This window comes from Coffea arabica, chromosome 8c, assembly GCF_036785885.1.
Source record: "Coffea arabica cultivar ET-39 chromosome 8c, Coffea Arabica ET-39 HiFi, whole genome shotgun sequence".
Taxonomy (NCBI): domain Eukaryota; kingdom Viridiplantae; phylum Streptophyta; class Magnoliopsida; order Gentianales; family Rubiaceae; genus Coffea; species Coffea arabica.
The window spans coordinates 45,743,441-45,758,228 of NC_092325.1; the positions used below are offsets into that span (position 1 = coordinate 45,743,441).

Genomic DNA, 14,788 nt, shown 5'->3' on the forward strand with positions numbered 1-14,788 from the left:
ATTGGGGGTGGATTAAGAGGCGTCCAGGTAAAGTGGGGCCCGGTGGTGAGAATGGGGTCTATTGTCTTGATGACATGGTTGGAGCAGGCAGTTAGGTGGTGACAGACTGATTGTAGTCAGGACAATTTTTCCCTTATTTGGTAAACAGGACAATTCTCTGATCATAATTGGAGAAATCTCCCTTGTGTTTGCAAAATTAACAGAGGCCAACCCAATTATAGGCGATATATTAGCCAACGGAATGTTATTAAAAAAAAAATGGAAGTGCAGTATTCCAAAACTAGGTCAAAGCAGCCTCTTCTTTATTTTATGGTAATTCGATGTTTAAATATCAATTGAAGGATGATAATAACAAATTCTAGTCTTGTCTTAAAAATTAAGGGTGATAAATACTCAATTAAGCATTTGTCTGTTTTTAATCAACAAGTTAAATACAGTACCATACATGTATATAAGAAGCATATAATTTTCAAGCAAAGTCAGTTATGTGATGGCCCTTAATTTGTAGCATATTTTTGTTAATTTAATTAACAATTAAATTTTAACGTCAGATTGAAAATACTTATTTTCTCGCCAATATCATAAACTGCATGACTAACTCTTCCCAATTATTTGGGCAAGAAACTTGTCTTCTTGAGAAAAAAAAAAGAGCTTTCAATTTATGGGCAAAAGTTAGCTCGGATGGGTTACTTGGAAGAAGATTGTGTAGCTCAAGAAAAATAATTTGAGCAAAGGACTTAAAAAAGAAAAAAAAAAAAAAAGGCTAGTAGGAGTTAGTCGGGGAATTCTAAAAATTAGGAATGAGGTCTTTGTAATTGTACCAAAATTCATGAGAGGTGATTGCAATTAAGATGTCTTGGGATTTGTTGACAATTGAGGGTAGCGAAGTTGAGAGAGCATGATGATGTTGTATGATTGCACGGATTAAAGCGTTGATTCTTTCCTTGTGAGGAGCGGCAAGCTCTGGGACGCGTTGGATATCAGATCGAAATGGTGCTGACGTATCCCAATCCTACGGCTCAACGGAGACCTTGGTCAAAAGCCAAACGTAAACTCTCATGGGGTTTCAGTTCTGAGTCGTGACTCGGAAACTGTCCCTCTGTGTTTTTCGGGTAGTCGTCCTCGGAAGAAGCTTCATCGAATTCCACCCCAAGTCCATTTTTCATTTTCTTTTGCCCGTGGCCTTTTTTCCTTCGTCCTTTGACAAAAAACATATGACGATTCTTTTTTGGTTAAGAATAAATTGATCGGGCTTAACTTGACTGATCAGCACTAATCAAAAGTAGGAAACTGCACGTCCAGGGGTGTGACTTCTTAACCATTCAAGTTTTTTCTTAAATTTCTTAACATCTAAGATCTTTTTTCAGGTAGATATAAGATCTTTTTATCTACAATCTAACCTTTTATTTCTATGGTGGTTTCGAAACAATAATTAAGGCCCCTTAATCTTCACAAACAATCCCGTCAACGCTCTAATATTAGATATATTTGTTTCAAGTCCCCGCATTTTATTATTTGTAGGTTATGAGTTCTAATTTTTTTTTTCTCTTATATACGCGCGCGCGCGTGCACATATAACTACTTTCAGCGACATCAGGAATTTGAGGCGGCCTTTCTCATGCTGCTGAATACACTTCAACAAAATAGTAGGGATAATTTCAGAAAACCTCCCATGAGAATTATGGTGGTTAGACCATGGATGAAAGGAGTGATGATGATGCATGCATGTGCTCATCCTCCTATTTAGTGGACTCCGTACATAATGAATTTCTGGATCGGTTTCGGAATCTAATCATGCCTGCCGGTTGTTAGAACTTATAATTTATTATCGTTAATTAATCAACAAACAGATGTTTCAAGTGGTCTCTTTCGTGAATGGTTATTACTGTAGTAGTATCTTTTTTGGCCCTTATGGTTGTAGAGTAATTGAGAAGGTGATTGGGAAAATAATAAAATATGATTGGCCTTGCACTTATTATATATATATATAAAGCATCATACTTTTATTAGTAACATGTAAATTACATCGTCAAACATGCACGCACGCATACTATGAAGAGTACATAGTATTACGAATCTGAAAAATAGATAAAGATTACACTGTAAAGCTTCGCAAATATTAAAAAATAAAACGCTCGTGACCCCAAAAAAAGTCCGTGCATGATTGTTTCAAGTCCAAAGATGTAACAGTGAGATGTATGTAACAGACAACTCCATTAGGAATCTCTAAAAGAACTAAACAATTCAATTGTAAGAAAAGACCTTATTATAAATGTCCTATCTACGAGGGAGAAAAGTTGGAGAGAAACTTTGGAGAGAAAGTCGAATCAATTTCGCTTTGAATCTTTGTAAATGACAGCTGGGGCAAAAATAATTATGGCCATTAATTTCTTTCTTGCTAAATTAATTAATTGATGGTAATGAAAAGAGTGGCATTAATTGGTTAGTGTCAATCAATTCAACAGTTGCAGAATACAACAGTCGCATTTTATTAATTAATTAAAATTTATTTTTAAGTAAAGTTATCTACAACAACAGCAACAATCTAAAAAAGAAAAACACACACTCACTCACTAATAAATGCAACCGCTTCTATTATTATTATTATGTGCCTGCAAAAGCCCCACATTTCTTGCCTTCCACTCTCTGAAACTTTTACGTACTACTACTAATTTATTTTATTGCTGCTCAAAGGACTATCTTACACACACACATAGATATATATATATATATATATAGTTTGGACCTCCAAAAGTTTGGATTGGACGACTGGAATTTAAGAAGGATAAGCATTGCCTTGCCTGCCGACCTCAGGGCCTAGAGCCGCCTTTGCCTTTTCCAGGGTCATGTGAAGGATTGGGCCCAGCTTCATGGTAATCAAGAACGTATACACCACCAAGTTTTCTCACCTGCAACAACACAACATCATCATGGATCTCAACTAGTAGCAGCAGCATTTATCAGTCGGTCATCTCCCTTAATGACCCGGAGGAGGGGCTGGAACGGTTGTCAGAGTCAACCCGTTTCGGAAGGTTCACAGCTATAATGAGGTCAAAAAAATTTGTGCGATTCAAATCATTTCTTGTAATTCAATTTTTACGTCACGTGAAACTCACAAAAATATTGTTCTAGTATTAATCGCTATTGTTCTATTGTTAAATTTTATATAGATGATGTTACACCGTGTGTAAATAGTATTACATCTTTCGAAACAATTGCTCTAACAATCGTTTCAACCCCGGATCCGACCTGACCTACTGGTCTGCAGTGTCTGAAAAACACTGCTTATCCTGCAGAAGACTCTCTAATATATATATATAATCTTCTAATGATGCTCTTCTATACTTATAGAGATGCAGGAAGAGACCCAAAAACCCTTAACTAAGAGCGTATTCCGGAATGAAGATGATTATTGAGAATGCTGTAAGTAATAAAATAACTATAACTGTTCTTCACTTTATTTTTTTTTTTTTTTGTCTAAAAGAAACAACGAAGAAGAAGAAATTGGAGGTTGAGAATCAGGGTGGCTGGCGAAGGTTTGCCTACTTATATCACTACTCAGCGTTGACCGCAAAACAAGTAACACCAATCTATTAAGCTCGATGCATGGTAGCAGGTACATATACATATGTATATTTTAATCTGGCTTCATCATAAAAATAATTCCATCATATATATATTTATATATATGCGACCATGCATGCATGAGGGTCATGAGACTCATGCATCATCATGATCACCAGTACCTTGAAATGCGGGCTGATCTTCAGATTTACAGCTTTCGTGTTTCCATCACTTCCACAGCTTCCTACAGGTAAACAGAAATAATTTGCAAAAGAAAGATGGGCGCCGGGCGGGGCAGAGAGAAGTGGATCAGAACTTGTTTTTTATATAAAACTTGTTTGGATAGTGGTTTTGTTGCAAAAATATATGGATCAGAACTTATTTATTAAAAAACCTGTTTGGATAGTGGTTTTGTTGCAAAAATATATGGATCAGAACTTATTTATTAAAAAACCTGTTTGGATAGTGGTTTTGTTGCAAAAATTTATTTATTTATTTATTTTCATGACCAACACATTTTCTATTCACTTTTTTTTTTTATCTCACATGGATCCCATTAAAGAAATGTTATTGTTACAGCATTTTTTTTTTTTTCTATCCAAACACTTGAATTCTTGGAATCGTGAACTTGGGGGGATTTTTGTGAACAATAATGTGCACATGTATAATGATGAGTGCTTACCTGAAAAGGAGGGAACAAGAAGAATCAGGAGGAGGAGGAGGATGATGAGATATTGGCAAGTCTTCATGGGAGCTGGTTGCATGCTTGCTGGTTTTGCAGCAGCTGCTCCGCTGCCTGGTTACCCGTTACCCTGCTTGGAATAACTTTCAGTTGAATGAATGAACTGCTACACTGCTATACTGTGAGTATAAAGTTTTATAGAGGCCAAGACTAGACTGGAAGGGGTGTGCGGTTCATTGCTGTGGTTGTCTTCTTTTTTCGGTGGTCATAGTTCCCTTCACTCACTCAATAGCTTTCTTGAAAATAAATCCTGGATCCCAATTCACCAGTTTCACTCTTTATCACCCAAAGTCAACTCTTCCATCGCCTTTTCCAGCACTAGTGTTCAGTCCTCTTCACTGTGCCTAGTGCCTCTCTCTCTCTCTCGCGGGACGCGATTTACGAACGCTTATTGAGACCCAAACTTCGTGTGCCCTCGGTATCTACTATCCACTGCTTGAGTTCAACGAACTTAGAGCGGAAAAGAAAAATGAAGGAAAAACAAAAAATATTTTATCTAAAATTTCCCCCCTCCGTTACAAATACAATTCACAAATTTCGTACCCAAACAGCTGCAACTTAATTGGTAAATGAATTTTACTTTTTTTTTTTCGGGTAATGATAGCATTTGTATAATCTAATCTATCATATTTTACAAAAATAGAGAGTCTAAAGAGGCTTAAGGGCATATGCTTTATCAAGATTAGTCTACATGCATTTCTGTCGGCTAGCTTTGTTGTCGTACATACATAGTACTTTCTCCGTTCCACTTTGATAGTCCTGATTTTTTTTTTTTGCACACAGTTTAAGAAAAAGTTGTTAATTTTATTAGAACAATCAATTTAGGTAGTTATTTTTCTAAAATATCCTCACATTAATTAGAGTACAACTTTATGGGAACTTGAATTGATAGTAAAAAAAGAATCGACTCTCATTAAAAATGAGGTAGATTTATAGTAACAACAACTTACATTGAATAAGGATATTTTAGAAAAATTAAAATACAACTATATTTTTCAATTGAAAAGTGAAGTATAATTTGAGATGAATAAAAAAAGAAAACAGGACCATCAAAGTGAGACGACGGAGGGAGTATTACGTGTTGGAGGATAACCAAAGTTCACAAGGATCCACTCATTATGATTTTTTTTTTTTTTTTGGTTATTGTGGGGGGGCCACGGGGTGGGAAGGGTCGGTAAGTAATTCCAGTAGCTGACAAGCATATCTTTTTGCTTGTGTCTTGATCAAGTGTTTGTCGTATTAGTTTGTGGCAAATTACTAATTAGATTTAGCTGGTTCACAATCCACAACCAAAAGTGCGAATGCATGGTTAGACTTACAGACAGCAACCATCTTCAAGAAATTGAAATACTTACAAACATCTACTCTTCATTGCAAGTTACGGTTCCGTTTTACACACTCTTAGCATTGTTTTTTTTAGTAGTATCACTAGGGCAAACGGCTCATGGTGTATTAAGTCTCTAATCAATATCCTTGACCAGATCTACTTTCTTGGCTGATTCAGTTACAGAGGCACAGCTAGAGCGTTTTTGTCAATAGGGATGGCCACTTTGTGGTTGTAGGAAGACAATCAAGTGATGTAGAGAGCTTTGTGGGCAGAAAGGTTAGTTCACAATGTTAGTAACGTCAACGATGAATTCTATGCGTATGGGAATCAAAACGCACAAGCGACTTTGGTCTAAAGACTTGTTACTTATATACCGTGTGATTCGGCCGTTCATTAACATAAGTATTTTTATATCGACTTGTGAAGATATGAAATCATAAAAACTCTTTTAAATTCCCACTTTTAAACCGCAATTGATTTCTTTTTTTTTTTTTTAAATAATGCGGGTAAAATTAGGATTACAAATTTTGAACGTTTGACTGAGTTTCGTTAGGTGTCAGGCACTAAAGTTGAAGACAGACAGATTCATACAAAGTGCATACATACCACATTCAATTCAACCTCCCTCGTCCCCTACCCCTCTCTCTCTCTCCCCACGCAGAACAGAACAGAGATAGCATAAGAACAGCGATAGCATAAGCAAAAACAAGAGAAGATGTTGATATTGCGACATGCACTAGCGATGGTGCGCAATTCGCTGTCACCTCCGTTAACATGCTGAGTTTTTTTTTTTTTTTTTTTTTTTTTCCTCTCTCACAATGGTATAGGTATAGCAAGCATGCCTGCCTTTGTCGGCTGTTGCTGCGTGGTCTTGCCAGAGTCACTTCATTTCACATAGAACGACAACCACCATGATAAATGCAAATGAATTTGGTAGCAGTCAAATCATAAAAAATTTTCACCACTTTCAACCCAGCTGAGCTGACTCTCCACCTCCGATTGCATCACTTCCCATTTCTTCGACCGGTCATCTTCGTAAATTTTCAGTCATCATGTTTATACTTGAGCAGGACAGATGAATACTTGGGGGGGTGGGGGGGGGGTGTATTGTTATCATCTTATGAAGTCAAGCGAACGTTGTTGATAGAATTCGTCCACTCTTACGAGGTCAAGAATTACACCTGCAGTGGAGCAAACAGAGCTTAATTAGTTCTCAAGTGCGACCGCCTGCCCTACACTGCCCACCATCATACTCCCCTTCCCTTGTGCTCTTCCTAGATCAATTCTTCATCTTTCTCCTTTTTACTTTTCAGGCCTATGACAATCACAAAGCATTTACAGATGGAAGAAGGCAGCTACTCGGCACACAAATTCAAGTTGTTTCTCCGTTCTTCACCTTCCGGTAGCCAGACCCCTTTTCTCCCCAAACACAAAAACCCAAAAAGTGGAGAATTCGTTGTATGGAAACCGAATTTTAGAGTTTTGATATTGATTACATTCATCACCAACCTAGTAGTTGAGAGGAAAAAGGGCCCAGGCCAATGATCCTCAGTAATGGATTTGACGGTATCAAAATTGGTATAAACTTCTCGGGCAGCAATTGAACCAACCTGGCTCTATTGTGCAATAAAAACCAAAAACCAAGTTAGAAGGATCTATAACACCCAAAACAGAAAAAAAAAAAGAAAAAGAAAAAGAAAAGGGATGTATGCTTTTAAAAGCAAAACAGATATCATCATCATGAATGTGGATAAAGCAAAAACAGAATTACAGTGGCAATTACTAGCATACTTTTTTTTACTGTAACTGAAGCCAACCTTTCGAAAATATTTGGTTGGCGCTCTCCAATGACAAAATTTTGTTTAAGAAAGATAAAAGATTAAAAATAAAATCAGAGCAACATTACACAATTAACAACAATAGATTAGCAGCCGCTGTTGGGTATACACAGATCTGTAGGTGGTGGTCAAATATCTAATTGACTGCTGAACGTGTACATGGATGCAGCCTTTTAATATGCAAGAACAGCTCCAGTACTAGCAGCAGCAGCTGAAGAATGGCACGAATCACCTCCACCAAAATCTAGCTTGGCCCGAAAAGTGTTGAAACCTGACATATGTCTGACAAATCGAGTAAAACTAACCCAATTATGATATTCAAATAAATTTTTGTCCATTCTATTAAAGTTGAAAGAAAAAGATGGCCTTTGTAAACCATCTGAATAGAATTTTGACATCTTCAACACCTGCTGAAATGAATCATCATCCAAATTAGATGCTGAATTTTCTCCCTCCAGGGGAATATCACAAACCCTTGCCGCAAGTAGAAGTTGTTTAAGCAATCCTTCAGGACTGCTCAATGGGTTCACTTGCTGCTCTTCTGCATCTTGCATTTCAAAGCAAGTACAACACATAGTAAAACCATACCTACCAAATACGCGAGCAATAGGCAGGTATCCATCTCGAATTGAAGTATTGTAGTAACCGGCTGTTAACTCTGACGGATGGGATCGAGTGCCATAGTGCCAATGGATGCCTGCCACTTTTCCTGACATGTTGACTTCAATGCCACGAAAAATAGACTCTGCTTCCCTGCAAATCCTCTCCCCATGCAGAATTAGCAACCCTGAGTACCATTCAAGGAAGAACTCCCCATATGGTGTGCTCCATGAACCATTGCTTCTAAAAAATTCTGTACTTTCTGGATCATGCATCAAATTGCCAGCACCAATAGGGCCCCCATTTGCCCACTCGCGTACTCCTCTTTCCCAGGCACACGCATTTAGAGATGCAAGCATATACTGGCAAATTGAAAGAAGAAAACTATCAAAACTTGGAAACATGAAAGATAGGCATGGGATATTGAAGTGACTAGGGAAAACAGTAAAAACATGGTGAGGTAACTCCCCTCAAATGAAAGTGACCTCTATTTAGAGCTTACCTTGTCATAGCATTGGAATTCACCGAGCTCGCGAGAGCGCCATGCCCACGTTAGCTTCTGAGTTGGGCATGAAGGATATCTTAGTTCACCAGCAGGACCCATTCCTACTTGAATTCCCTGCAAATGGAACAGCTAATAAAACGAAAACCACAAGGTGTATAAAGCTATGCATAGATATAATAAATCATTAAGCCAGTCAACTTACAGTAATGATGCTGCCAAGGAATGGTCTGAAGGTGTCTCGGAAGTTCCTCATGAAATCAGCATATGCTTGAATTGGTGATCGTCCATAAAGAATAGGAAGAACATCACATCCTAGCGAAATATATTCCATGTTCCTTCTACCAAATCTGTCGGAATAAGCTAAATCTGGTTTTTTATCCATTTCTTCAAGCACCCATTGAGGAAGAGAAATCCTAGGGGCACAGAAAACAGAAGTTTCAGTTCCAGTAACAGATAGACAGGTATATCTGAAAGAAAAAATGGCTATCGAATGCTCAGAAAGCTAAAACTACAATCATTCCAGCATTAAGGTTACAGGAAAAACATATGTTCAACAAACTTGAATGCAACTTAGATTTAAACATGTATAACCTTCAAACCAAAAATCTGCATCTTAAAACTACCAGCCCCTTCTAACACAGCATTTTAAACTATGCATGGATGTATTTGGATACACCCTATCACACATGTACATACATACGCACGATATATATATAGCTGTTTTATCGCATCTCCAGACCATATCACCATAATTTGAGGGATTGGTGAAAAGAAGGATGGCTGAAAGGGAAAATGATACATGTTAAATTACAGTCTATCTCATGGCCGGTACCACGTTTTCTCTATTACACGATAACTCCATATCATTCTCTTCAAGGTCATACTGTGAATCACAAATGAAGCTTGTTAAGGATGTATGACAATTTAAGCTTATACGTAAGCATTGAAGTGCTACCTATTCATAACTTTCTTTATGTATATGAAAAAATTTTAACTCATTCTACCTTAGATAACCCCTCATTCTCAATTTGGAGCTGCCATTCATTACTTAGGGACAGGCTAACAGCAACAAAAAGCTATAAAGGTGTATCATTAGAGAGAATCAACATCCAACTAGGGTGTCTGAGTATTGACAACAGGAAATTTTGTTTCGAAAAGGGCAAAAATGAAAATACATAATCCGGATCAATAAATAATAAAACATGTGATTTGTCATTACTCTCATTTTCCCAGGTCTAAAACCAGGAAGAAACAATAATAATAATAAAGACTATTAACCATAACTAGAACCCTTTTTCATTTCAAAGTCCTATCAGACGTTTCTCAGTTAGTTAGACAAATCTACACTTGCTGTGAGGTTAATGGTGATGAGTATATCATTTTTGTCTCTTTTTATGAAGGTTGGGAAATAAGACAGGTGGTAATGCTGGTAGTAATTGTCGACCAAATCTAATTAATACAGTGTTACATAAGTATTGGTCAACTAAGGCTTCTAAGTTGGGTTTTGGTGATTTTGAGGCTATGTCTAAATTCTATGCAAAAAGTGGGTAGTTAGATGTGTTCTCATTCGGAATTGTCTGCTGGCAAGTGGTGGTGGCAGCCAGCAGTCTGCCAATGGTTGGAGGCAGTTTAGGTTGCTTGTACGAAGAGAAGGAAGAACAAGAACAAGGAGGAGGAGGAGAAGAAGAAAAGAATATTTGAGTCTTTAAACCATCTCCACTTACACCTAACTTCAATTATTAATGCTACAAATTCCTCTTCTGAACTGAAGATGTTGGAGGTTTGATAGAATCCATTCTGATTAATGAGTTTGTCATTCACATTCTCCCAGTTCCACATCCAAAGGATTAACCAAACAGTCTGTGAGTTGTTTTTACCTTTTCAGATATCTGGATTTTCATCGACTTATAGATAATAATTCCAAAGATAGAGAAAACTGATGAGATGGGAAAAAAATTACAGCAGGGAAACAGAGATTCAGGTAATTTGAAATACATATTCTGTATAAATCTACAAATTGTCTTGCAACACTCTACATAGATCAGAAACTTTACGAGTCAGCGGCTACTCCCCTATCTTAGCTACTCATGTAGTGTGAGCAACTAAATTAATAAATGAAATTAAATGCAGCCACACAAAGTCTAAACTTGGTTCATCGACATATAATTAACGAAAATTCTTTGAACAATCACCTGGGTTTAAGCTCCCAATCTATTTAGCAATAACAGCAATACTATCATGATTAATCAATCTAGAATCTTGACATTGATGAATGAATCTTGATGTCGGAGCAAGAGCACCAAACGAGGAAAAAGGGGAAGCTTATTAAGAACTAGAAACCATGGCACATGCACAGGAAATGAAATGCAGACATAATTCCAAGACATATATGATCCCACGAGTGCCGTGGGCTAGTCCCTGATGGCCTGTTTGACCACATCATTTACTATTTTATTAACTACTTTGGAACTAAAACCATCAAAATTCATAAATGAAGCTAGGGTTTTCCTCACTTACATGTGCAGCAAACCTAGTTCTAGTGTAAGAAATTACCTGAGTAATAAATGAGGCATTTAAAATTAATAGATCATGAATGACAGTAAACTTAGCTGTCTATGGAGTTTCCAGAAATCAATTCCACATCCCAAACTCTTGAATGCTTCAAGCACTTACATTCTCTCATTTTCTGTAATGTGCTTGGCTCAGCAGCTCCAAGGAAGCAAGTGCACCCATCACTTCCTCCATTTTTGTTTTGCTATATCCGTTGCCCACTCAAGGTACTTATATCTGTTCCTTTGGTACTTTAAATAAGCAAACATATTGGTGACAAAAAAAACTAGGTCTACTTTGTGCATACAAAATTCCTTCTAAAATTACAAACTTCTGGTGTGAGCACAAATATTGGGGATTTAAAATTTGTAATGAATATACATAATAAAATTAGAATTTAATAAACTTGGTTGATGCCTAGTTGTAATTGGATAGAAAAGAAAAAGAGCCAGAACTTTTACAAGGAGAAAAAAAAAGACATGTTCTTCGAAAACTTAAAGAGAGAGGACAAGAAGCTTTCTCCCTTTTGCTTGGAATTTCAGAAGAAAACAAGACGAAAAGCTCAATTACTTCTGATGATAAGTCCTTTCCATTAATTTGATGAGGGCAAATTTCAGAAAATATGTATTTTCAACAATCAACTTTATCTTCGGACCATCTCTACTTACTAATGTGAGAAACTTTAAGGAGGCTTTTAGTTGTATATCTACTCTGACTTGTTTTTTTTTTTTTTTTATTTACCTTTAAAATTCCCAGGAACGAAAAAACACGTTTTCTGCATTCCGTACCGTTCTCTTCTTCCCATCTCACTCCTCCCAAGCATAGCAGAAAAACTGGGATAAAATTACACAATTTCCTAAAATGCATCTAAAATATATATTTGGGACAACATAGCAACATACTTACATCTTCCAACCTCCTCGACGCTTCAGACAGCTTGGATTTCTTCCTTTTGAGGGAAAATATAAGATTCAACTGCTTGACCAATCACCAACCTTCCATTAGATGTATCTCACTCCAATGCAAGCAGATAAAAAGTAGGTGACAATTCACCACTGCAAAGTAATCACATTCCTAGAAATCTCTACTCGGGAAAGACCATTGACTGAAGTAGACGAACCTAATCTCTCGGGATCTTAAGAAGACCCTAAAGTGTAAAGCCTTTCTCACAGCCAGAGATCATTGAAGTTAATAGTGTCCTAGTCTAGTAGGAACAGCTTACATCTGTGATCATCTTATAGCATTGAACTTATCCAATCAAGTATTTGTCAAGTAACTCTATGGTGTAGAAAATGCTCATCATCTCCCCTAAACACCCCCTCAAGGTGCAACAATTCAAAAAAATCCCAAAATAGTCAAACTGAATATGTAAACATCAGAAAGGTACCTTACATTGGAAAGATGCTTATCAGCGCATTAATGATTGCACATGCACCAAATTAAACATAAAAATATAAGCCTACAAAACTCAAAATCACCAAGCCTGAAAAATACACAAACACTCAATGCCATGCTAATGGGCAGGCAAGTGCTCAAGTACAAACTACATATAGTAAGTAGTGCAGATATTATTGCCACGGACAAATTTAGAAGACCGATGGATGCAGTGTACAAGCATCGGCATTTCTTAATTTTTATCACGTTAAACAACTCACAATCTTAAAACTAAGTACATAAGTAGATGGATAAATTCTAGTCAAATCAACAATATGAAAAAAAATGTAACAGCATTGGAATTTTACCAACCAGAAGGGGTCGCCGGGCCCAGTTCCACATTGATGAAATGCCATAACAGCTTTAACCTTGAGACCAAAACGTTTAGCCAAAAGCACAATTTCTAAATAGCCTTGCCAGTTGTAAACCGTAGGGAAATCTCTCTCCACCAGCCCCCACCAGACTTCCATGACCACCCCCTCCACTCCGGCGGCAGCAAGGGCGCGAAATGACTGCGCCATAGCTTTACTCCTCTTCATCTTCCCGGAGGAGGAGCTAACGACGTCGAGCGGCAGCGTGACAAAAACCGGCGAGCCCCGGCGGCGGTGGTATGGCGAGGATACGCCGTGCTGGAGCTCATATTGGAGATCACCGTCGAACTCGAAACCATTGGAAGGTGTGGAGGAGGAAGAGGATGCGTTGAGGCGAGAGGTGAGGGTGAGTGGGTGAGCGGATGGCCGAGTTCGGAACCGAATTGAGGAAAATCGGAGGGAGGGAGTTAAGAAGTCGGTCCGAGAGCAGCAGAAGGAGGCTGAGAAACTCGGTGCCGATGGCGATGCGATCGCCATTGGTGGTGAGGGTTAGGGTTTTCAGATGATGAGGATTGTACGTATCCGGTGTATGTCAATATGTTTCAATCCTTTCAGTCAGTTTAAGTTGTTTAACGAGCACCAGTACGACTGCCACAGTGAGCGAGTACGAGCGTGTGTGTGTGTGTGTGTGTGTGTGTGTGTGAGGGAGAAAGAGGACGGCGTCTGTAAATTTGTTATGTAAGATATTTTTTAAAAAAAAAAGTTTAAAAATTAAAAATGTGGTGAAAGAAAGTGTTTGGAAAAAAAAATCAAAAATAAAATTTTCCAAATACTTTAGTCAGTGAATATGGAAGTGAAAAAGTTATATAAATGCGTTTTGGATCCCCTTTTTCTTCGTGTTTATAGAAATGTCACACTCATTTCACGTAATTTGATGAGTGAAAATAATATCAGGAGCCTATTCATCACCAAAACAAATTTGCGATGCATTTCTATGAATTTGTGTCATGCATTGTGCTGAAAACTATACAAATATGACAGAGATAAAAATGCAATCGGGTTGAGTCGAGTTCAATTTGAATTATAATATTTGGATTCGATCTCAAGTTCAAACTCATTGAACTCAAATTCAAATTTAAATTTATTTTTAATTAATCGAGTTCGAATTTGAGTTCGAACTTGTTCTCGTTGAATCCAATCAAGATTCATTCAAGTTCAATTAAGTTTATATTTTATATATTTTTAAATAAGAAACAAAATAGATATTTCATATTATTAAATAAAAAATTAAAAACATATATACGTAAAACTTTATTGACCTCGATTAAATTCAACAAGTTTTTGAGTTACTTCATTTTAGTTGTAAAATGTTGCAACAATATATTGTTTTGAATGTTAAATTTCCCTTTCAATTTTTTGTAGGTGATTACTGATATTATTTTAATTCTAGCCAATAAAACTCACAACTCATCATTTCATTTGGCATTTGTATTTCAATTTGATTGCGCACTAGCATAATCTATAACTCAATGAGGAGGATGCGACGTGCCAATCGGAGTCATTGGACCATTCCAATTTCTTCCTTTTATTTTCAACGGTTTCAAAAAGGATTAATTATACTTTCACCCCTTAACTTGTCCTCAACTTCTACTTTGTATCTCAAATTTTATTGTTGAAATATTGTACCTTAAACTCTTTAAACTATTCCATTATGTACTGAAAGAGTCAGTGAAAAACCCGTGTTAGGCTATAAATACTATAACTCTTCTAACCGATTCTTGAATTCGATTGAATTGATGATGGTTACTTGGCTTATAATAAGATTCATTGGGCTATTTAAATGCATAGGTTGAGTTAGTCCACTCCTAGTGGTGATCCTATTAGACTTGTTCCGATCTTCTAGTCATTAATTCTGTA

General features: G+C 37.0%; 1 protein-coding gene across 2 annotated transcripts; it reads right to left on the reverse strand.

The window, feature by feature from the left end:
- Positions 1–6,307: 6,307 nt before the first annotated feature.
- Positions 6,308–13,574, reverse strand: LOC140013664 (beta-amylase 1, chloroplastic-like). 2 transcript variants are annotated; one of them, XR_011820483.1, is made up of 6 exons: positions 12,873–13,574; positions 8,779–8,989; positions 8,574–8,690; positions 7,540–8,433; positions 7,143–7,249; positions 6,308–6,814 (listed from the first exon to the last, which is right to left on the reverse strand). XR_011820483.1 is itself a non-coding variant. In XM_072063302.1 (4 exons), the coding sequence occupies exons 1-4, from the start codon at positions 13,406–13,408 to the stop codon at positions 7,645–7,647; spliced, it is 1,653 nt and encodes a 550-aa protein (XP_071919403.1). In that variant the 5' UTR covers positions 13,409–13,574; the 3' UTR covers positions 7,401–7,644. The 2 variants fall into 2 exon arrangements, 1 of the variants encoding a protein (XP_071919403.1); XM_072063302.1 differs by lacking the exons at positions 6,308–6,814; positions 7,143–7,249 and having other exon boundaries at positions 7,401–8,433.
- Positions 13,575–14,788: the final 1,214 nt, after the last annotated feature.